The sequence below is a fragment of the Urocitellus parryii genome, chromosome 3, assembly GCF_045843805.1.
Source record: "Urocitellus parryii isolate mUroPar1 chromosome 3, mUroPar1.hap1, whole genome shotgun sequence".
In the NCBI taxonomy this organism is placed as follows: Eukaryota; Metazoa; Chordata; class Mammalia; order Rodentia; family Sciuridae; genus Urocitellus; species Urocitellus parryii.
Window position 1 is genome coordinate 206,099,705 of NC_135533.1, and position 8,815 is coordinate 206,108,519.

General features: G+C 46.1%; 1 protein-coding gene across 1 annotated transcript; it reads left to right on the top strand.

Annotated features, from left to right (window-relative positions):
* Positions 1-208: 208 nt before the first annotated feature.
* LOC113183495 (olfactory receptor 10H1) lies at positions 209-1,156 on the top strand. Its single transcript, XM_026389808.2, has one exon. It carries the CDS (start codon positions 209-211, stop codon positions 1,154-1,156), a length of 948 nt encoding a protein of 315 aa, XP_026245593.2.
* The last annotated feature ends 7,659 nt before the right edge of the window (positions 1,157-8,815 follow it).

Here is an 8,815-nt window from a genome sequence, read left to right on the forward strand (position 1 = left end):
AAAGAGTGTGATGAGGTGAAAAAAGTTGGATCCTCCTAAACTGAGGAGAGCATTGGTTACAGGAGGAAACAGTGGGAAAGAAATTAATGCCACCTGTTATTCTTTATCAAGCTCAGCTGCTGGCAGGTCCAGGAAAGGTGAACACTGCTGACCCTCCTCCATCCTGTAGCTGACTGCTCCCTCCACACCTCACCCAGGCACAGCCTCCATGCAGAGAGCCAATCGCTCAGCTGTGTCCGAGTTCATCCTCATCGGCTTCTCCACCTTCCCCCACCTCCAGCTGATGTTCTTCCTGCTCTTCCTGCTCATGTACCTCTTCACGCTGCTGGGCAACCTGCTCATCATGGCCACCATCTGGGGCGAGCGCAGCCTCCACACCCCCATGTACCTCTTCCTGTGCGCCCTCTCCATCTCCGAGATCCTCTACACCTTGGCCATCATCCCCCGCATGCTGGCTGACCTGCTCTCCGCCCACCACTCCATCGCCTTTGTCGCCTGCGGCAACCAGATGTTCTTCTCTTTCACATTTGGCTTCACCCACTCCTTCCTGCTCACCATCATGGGCTATGACCGCTACGTGGCCATCTGCCATCCACTGCGCTACAACATGCTCATGAGCCCCCGTGCCTGTGCCTGCCTGGTGGCCTGGTCCTGGGCAGGTGGCTCTGTCATGGGGCTGGTGGTGACAATGGCCATTTTCCATCTCACCTTCTGTGGACCCAATGAGGTCCACCACTTTGCTTGCCACGTCCCACCCCTGTTGAAGCTGGCCTGTGGGGAGGATGTCCCAGTGGTGGCCAAAGGTGTGGGCCTGGTGTGCATCACGGCCCTGCTGGGCTGCTTCCTCCTCATCCTCCTCTCCTACACCTTCATCGTGGCCGCCATCTTGAGGATCTCATCAGCAGAGGGGCGGCACAAGGCCTTCTCCACCTGTGCTTCCCACCTCACAGTGGTGATCGTGCACTACGGCTTTGCCTCTGTCATCTACCTCAAGCCCAAGGGACCACAGTCCCTGGAAGGAGACACCTTGATGGGCATCACCTACACGGTCCTCACGCCCTTCCTCAGCCCCATCATCTTCAGCCTCAGGAACAAGGAGCTGAAGGTCACCATGAAGAAGACCTTGCTCAGCAAACTCTACCCAGAAAAAATATGATGCTCTGGGAGGAGTCCCTTGGAGTAACTAAATTGGGTTTCCAAATTCCACTGTTAGAGATGATGCTCCACCAACATGAACTAACCTATATTTTTTAGATGTTTTCAGGTTTCTTTGCAAGAAATATCTGAGTGTGTACACTGGGGGTTAATCAACATCAGGTATCTATTTGGGACAGAAGGATATGTGAGGTAATAACACAGAGACAATGATATTTGACTACTTCTATCTGCAACAGGACACTTGATCAGAACCAAACCTCTAACCTGTTTTCCACATGCCAAAATCCAGAGTCATCTAAGATTTCCAGTGGCACAAACCTTCAATGCCATGAGAAGCGGCAGACATCAGCTCCACTTGTACCTGGCAGCACCAGGGAGGAGTGACTCAGATTTTCAAGTGTATCAAAAACTACCATCAGTAACACAGAGGAGAGCAAAACACCCTACAGTTCAGCATTGCCCAAATCTGTGCAATATGAGTTAGAAACAGCAACAATCAGATTCAGGGGAAAGAGCTGAGGAAACCTTGATGCTTCAGGTGTGGATCTTGAATACTTACAGACAGAAATGCCTTTGTGGTTGGTTCAAGTAAAAGTGCCCTATTGTGAGATACCGTCCACTGTGCTAGATGGCGACATAGTGCATGGGCCAGCAGGAAACTCTGGGGGACAAGGACAATGAGTTCAGAGCGCAGGATGAAAATTTATTTTATCTCATGGTCAGATGGGCTTAATGCACATCTGTTTCTCCATGAAGAGGGATTACAGGTCGATCCCACTGAAGAGTATTTATAATTTGCTAAAATTAGGTGTTTTTGCATTTAAGTTGAATAGCAGACTACATCGTTTGTTCTAAGTATAAATTCAGTCTGTCTCTATCTCTTTAGCAATAAAAAGAAATCCTGGGATGACATCAAGTGGCAGGAAGCAGGGAACAATTTCAATCACAATGGGGAATCCAGAGAAGCCCCCTTTGCAGGATGATGTTGCACCTCATGCTCGGGCACAGGGTGTCCTCACAGCCTCATGCGGCAACAAACAGAACCACACACATGCTCCATTTTAAAGGGGGAAACTAAAGCTCCAAATCTGCATGATTCACTCAAGTTCACATGACACGGATGATCCAGGCGTCACGCAGGGTCTTTGTGGACTCCATGTCCTCTCCATTCAGGGCTTTATGCAGTATCTTCCTACAGGAGGTTCTGTGGATCCCAATTCCAGGGAGACTGTCCATTCTCCAAATCAAATACCCCAACATCCTTATTTAATGGCACAGGAGCTCAATAGTGACCCATTTTGTACTGGAGCTTATGTCCTAGGCACACTGAGGAAAATTTTGATGAATTCAGGAGTCATGATTTTAAAATAAGTAAGATCCATCTGGCCCCTGAGCCCAGTGATATCCTAATGAATAAGGAACCTGGGAAATGGACGGGCACTGGCTGTGAGTTGAGCTCTGGATATCTCGTACCACACAGTGCATCCTTGGGCTGCAAGCTTCATCATTAGATCACCTCATTCGTTCCAGAACCAGCATGGTTGTTGGAACATACAATCAATTCTAAACAAATATTTCTAGGGTGGACTAATTAATTCCCTACCCCACTGAACAAACCAGAATATTTGCTTATGTATTTACTGAGAAATCTCATTGCTCTCCAGAGCCATGGGAAAGCATGTTTCAGGCAGACGGATCCAGGTTCAAATCTTGACTCCTGATTAGAACGGATGCTTGGTTATGTCAGTGCCTCATAGATTTGTTCCACATCTGTGTAAACAAAAAGGTGTTCAGAGCAGTGACATTTATGACTGGAAAACACGAGATAAATCATGAGTAAAGGGCCATTAAAGAAATGGTGGCTCGTTAATACAATGGAACACAAGGCAACCATTAAACCCACTCCAACTGGATACTTCACCAGAGCCCCTTCCTCTTTGGAAGTCCTGTCAGGTATCAAGGTTTTCTGTACTGCATGTCCATCTTGGTGCTCAGTGAAGCAGGGTTGTGGGATAGCACCTGAAAGGCTATGCATCAGCAGGGGTATCACGGGAGAAGTGGATATCTCCCACCATACTGTGCATCCTTGGGCTGCAAGCTTCATCATTAGATCACCTCGTTCATTCCAGAACCACCTGAGGGTCATGACCAACCCCTCTTTTCCCGAAAGCCCTTTCTCCAGGAACTGACTTTGCTGTTTGGCTCCAAGCATCTGTGAAATGTCCCCATGACTCATCTCCAAGGCAACAGCTGACAGGAAGTGAAATAGATGACACCTTACACTCTCAGAGGCTGAGAAATGCTGACCTGCGGGTAGGGATGAGTACTGCTTAAGTGATAAAGCAAATTGCTCCTGGGTAAATCGCCTGTTATCTAGCAGGATCAGTTTTCCATCATTAAATTGGGTTTTAATAATAATATGTACACGTTTTAAGATGGTTCTCAAAACTGAATAGCACCTTCTGTGTAGGGCAGTTGACAGTGTCTGGCATCCATACAGACCCAATAAATGCCAGTTTCTCAATGTTAACGTAGTAAGTATCAGTGGCCTCTATATCTCAAGACCTATGTTCACTTTGGGGCACAGGGAGGCATCTGTCATTGCTCCTGACCTTTAAGTTATTCCCAGGAGGCTTGATGAAATGACTCACAGAAATATTATGTATTAATATTGCTGTATTGGTCATGGTTCTCCAGAGACCCAGAAACAATAAGATATAGACATATAGATGTAGGTAGTTGATAGGCAGATAAATATTTACTATAAGATATGGGTTCATGTAATCATAGAGGTTGAAAAGTCTCACGAAAACAAAACTGCACACTGAAGACAGAAAAACAGTGCTGCAGTTCAAATGCCCAAGAGCAGAGACCCGAGAGTGAGCATTCCAACCTGGGACTCCAGGCCTGAGAACCAGGAGCACCAAAGAGAGAGGAAGATCGATGTCCCTGCTCATGCAGACAGGAGGCAGGAGCATGAATCCAATCTTGGTTTTCATGTTCTACTCAGTCCCTCAACAGATTAGGTGATGCCCTTCTAGATTGGGGCGGGCCATCTACTTTTCAGTGTACCAGTTGCAATCGTAATCTCTTCCAGAAACACCCCACAGACACACTAAGAAATTAAGTCTAATTAGGCATCCCGACATCCCATGATCCAGTCCAATTGACACATGTAATTAACCATCGCTGGACCAAATTCTGAGAGTACTGACAGAGGCAAGCCTGTTGTGGCCTGAGATGTGTCAGCTAGGTGTTCCCTTATCCACGTATCAGTGGTTCTCACCCAGGGGCAATTCTACCCCCCATCAGGGGACATTTGCAAGTTCCTGAGTCCTTTTAGGTTACAACAGAGAGGTGGAGATGTTCCACACCGTCTCACGGGCCAAAGACAGGGGTGCTGCTTAGTGTCCTACAGCACACAGGATAGCCTCCCCACAACCCCTCCTGTCCGCAGGACCAAAGATGACCAACCTCACCACACTCACTCAACAAACATTGACAGAGCACCTACTGTGTGCCAGGACACCACAGGGGATATAACACTGAACCACTTAGACAAGATCCCTAATCTCAGTGCTCACACTTGAGAGGGAAGACAGAGAGGAAGGAAGCAGAACCAGCCCTCGGCATGCCATGCTACACCCCCGAGTCAACCAACTGGGGGATGAAAATCTTAAAAAGTGGCATCTGTACTGAACCCATACAGATTTTTCTTGCCAATATTCCCCCAAATAATACAGTGCAATGACTATTTACATAGTGTTTGCATTTTATTAGGTATTCTAAGTCATCTAGTGGGGATTTAAAGCCTACAGGTGTATGTGCACAGGTCCTGTACACTGCCACACAGTTTTGTGAAGAACTTGAGCATCCTCTGATTTTGCTGTCTGTGGGAGGGCCTGGAGCCAATCCCCCCACGAGGTAGTCAGAGAATCTTGTGGTGAATTAATGCATACGATAAATTGGGACAAAAGTTCTGAGGGAAATTGATGAGTTGCAGGAGCAAGTTGTGATGGAGACAGCGACCCAGTGGCCATCAGGAAGGGCTTCCTGAGGAAGTGACAGTTAGGGCTGACTTAGGGGTGTGCAGGGATAGGCAGGCGTGTCCCAGGTAGAAGGTGGGGTCGTACAAGGGCTCTGAGGTCCACGTGTGGTTGGTTAGCCACAGCTGGCCAGAGGGACGGGAGGGCTGGGGCTGAAGAGTGTACATGGAGACTGAGCAGGGGATGACCCTGTGTCCTGGATGGCCGCATGAGAGTTTATACCACTTCCTAAGAAAAGAGGACCATTTAACAATTCCCTCTTAGGGAGACCCCTCTGACTGCTGGGCACAGACACCTTTGTAGCTTGGGGCTGGAAGAAGAGGGAGAGTATTCCTGAGGAGGGACTGGAATTCCCTCCTCAGGAAGAGGGGGCAGGGGAAGGCGGAGCATTGCCTCTCTGCAGCTGGCCGTGGTCCCCAGAAATTGGCATCTGTGACTCAGGGCTCCCGTTAGCTCAGGGAGAGTGTCCCTGAAAGTCTGCGGCAGCCTGTTTTCATGCTCCTGTGCCCTAATCACCTCTCTGGGCTCTGCCTTGGGGATACCAGTGAATGTGGCACGGAGGAGACCATTAGCAAGGAAGGGCACTCAGTGGGGAATGCAGGCACAGGGGACTTCAGACAGGAGGAGCTGATTAGTGCAAGGAGATGAAGACAGGGCCCCCTGGGCGGGGGACTGGCCAGTGGGACTTCTGTAGCCTCCGTGGGTTGGGGGTCATCATTCCAAGACTCTATTTGTATTTACACAGACTTTGCCATTTATCCCTATTTTCTGTCACCAGGTAAATTAATGGTGACTTCTATTTTTCAGTCTTTGAAAGGAAAAAAAAAAAAGCAGGTGATCTTTACCCTTTTGGAAGGCAATGAGGCAATCACCTCAAGTACTCAACTGAAGGGGTCACCCAAAATTCAGCACATGAGGTAAATATGATTTTTAAGGTCTTTGGGATTGAACCCGGGGCCTCAGAAATGCCAGGCAAGTGCCCCACCACTGAGCTACATCCCCAACCAAAGATAAATAATATTTAATGCAATACTTTTTTCATTCAAAATTGATATTTTAAAATTATACATATTTTGGGGTACAGTGTGATAATTTGATATATGTTAAATCAAAAGGAATTTCAAAAACCCCGCGATAAAGCATTATATCAGCATTTAAATAGAACAGTTGACATACTGCTCTTATAGGACCCTGTCTCCCTCACGACACTCTGACCCAGGGGTCTAGAACTTGCTACTTATAAAAAGCAACATATAGGGGCTGGGGTTGTGGCTCAGTGGTAGAGCACTTGCCTGGCATGTGTGAGGTCCTGGGTTCGATTCTCAGCACCACATATAAATAAATAAGGTTCCATTGACAACTAAAAATATATTTTAAAACTTTTTTTTTAAAAAAAGCAACATATAATCACTGAGTCCAACCTTTTTGATTGTTTCAAATGTATATAACAACTAATACTAAGTAAAGGAGTAAAAATAAGGTTTGTTTTAATTTCAGAAGGCATTAACATTGGTCCAAACTACAGGAAGTTGGCTTTTTCTCTGAAACCATGGGAACCCCAGTGCTGGTTCTGGGGTGAATCAGAAGCCAGCTTTGCCTTCAGCTTTCAGTCGCACAGTGTGGTTCTCACCCATCCCCCAGGACGTTCCAAGCTGTCTGCGGAACCATGACCCACTGCAGAGCACCAGCTGTCCCCGGGACTCACCCGCACCTTCCCTCCTGTGCGGCAACTGTGAGGGGCGAGGGGGGGCATTCACCATGTGGGACTTCACATTTCATAGGGAAGGTGAAAGGTGTCCCCAGGTATTGCTGCTTACCTACCCCAGGACTCCTAATGTAACCCAAGAACCTGGCTTTAGAAGGGATCAGGAATTTTTTTAGGCAAACAGCTCAATACAGGTTGAACTTCTGTCAACATCCAAAATGTGAAAAATGCTCCCAAGTCCAAAACTTTGGAGCATGATGCCATAACTGGAAAATTCCACGTGTGACTTCCATAATGGGTCACAGCCAAAGTGCAGGTGACTAAAAACACTGCAGGTAATTCCTTTCAGGACATGTGTGTGTGGTGTGTACGAAACATACATGATTTCATGTTGAGGCCCGTGTTCTATCCCCAGGATATCTCAATGTGTATATGCACATATTTCAAGATCTGAAAAAAAATTCTGAAATCTGAAATACTTCTAATCCCAGGCACTTTGGATAGTCTATACTCAATTTGTATTTAAACATGATGACCTTTTCCATATCAATTCAGCTACTAAAAAATAACAAAACAGAAACATGGTGTTCAGTTTGACCAAACTCTTAAGGGGTCTCCCTAATTCTCCCCCATTAGGTATTTCTTCCTAACCTCATGATAAGAACGTATTTCTTCATCCTAGGCTCATTTCCTTGGTGTTAGCCAGAGTTCATCCAACTCTCCTTCCTCCCTGGCCTCCCTCCTCCTACCCCTTGAGAAGTGGGTGCTTCTGATCCCTGTTCTTCAACTCAAAGAATAAGTTCCTGGCCTTTCAGCTTCACAGGTGAGACTTTAGCGACTGACTTAATCTCTTTGTACTTCAGTTTCTTCATCTTCAAAATAGAACTACTGATTCTATTTTCCTCTTAAAGTAAAAGAACACATGCTAAACTCTTAAGATCTATCATTACTCATTGGAAAATGCAAATCAAAACCCTAGTAAAGCTGATTGGGTTTCTCAGTGGTAGAGCACTTGCCTAGTATGTAAAAGGTCCTGGGTTCAATCATCTGAAAAATCAAATTAAATTAAATACCAAGAAGATACCACTAGGATGACTATAGTGAAAAAGAAAGGAATTAAAGTTATTGGTGAGAATGTGAAGCAATCAGAACACTGTTGGTGGGGATCTAAAACGAGCAGTCTCTTTGGAAGAGACTGTGGCAGTTCCTCAAATGACTAAACAAGGAGTTACTGTATGGTCCATCAATTACACTCTTAGGTATATAGCAAAAGATATGAAGACATATGCTCATGCAAAAATTTGTACATTATTATTTAGAGCAGCATAATTCATAATAGACAAAAGAGAGAGACAAAGCAAATGACTATTGATTGCTCAGCTGATAACCAGAATGTGGTCTAGCCAATCAGTGGAATAGCATACAACCACAAAAAGGAATGAAGCACTGATCCATCATACAACACGGATGAATCCTGAAAACATGATGCTGAGTGAAAGAACGCAAACACCGGAAGACATGCATCATATGATTCCACCTCTATGAAATGTCCACAAGAGGGAGATCCAAAGAGAGAGTATATTAGTGCTTGTCAGGGCCTGGGGGGAAATAGGAGCAATGATTGGAGGGATCATGGATTCCTTTTGCAGGTGATGAAAATGTCCAAAATTGGCTGTGCTGATGACTGCACAAAACTTCAAACAATAAATTATATGGTATATGAGTCATATCTCATTAAAGGTGCCAAAAAGATGGAACCTACATGATCAATGCTGAAAAGCTCGGGAGCAACGGCCGGCATAACCATTAACAAGAAAGGAAGGAGAGAGGGGGGAGGAGAAGGGAGGAGAGGAGGGAGATGGAAGGGTGAACTGCTCACACACAGTCCCTGCAGAGGGCCAGCTCT

Coding starts and splice junctions, on each gene's coding strand:
- LOC113183495 (XM_026389808.2), top strand. CDS start 209: ATGCAGAGAGCCAATCGCTCAGCTGTGTCCGAGTTCATCCTCATCGGC.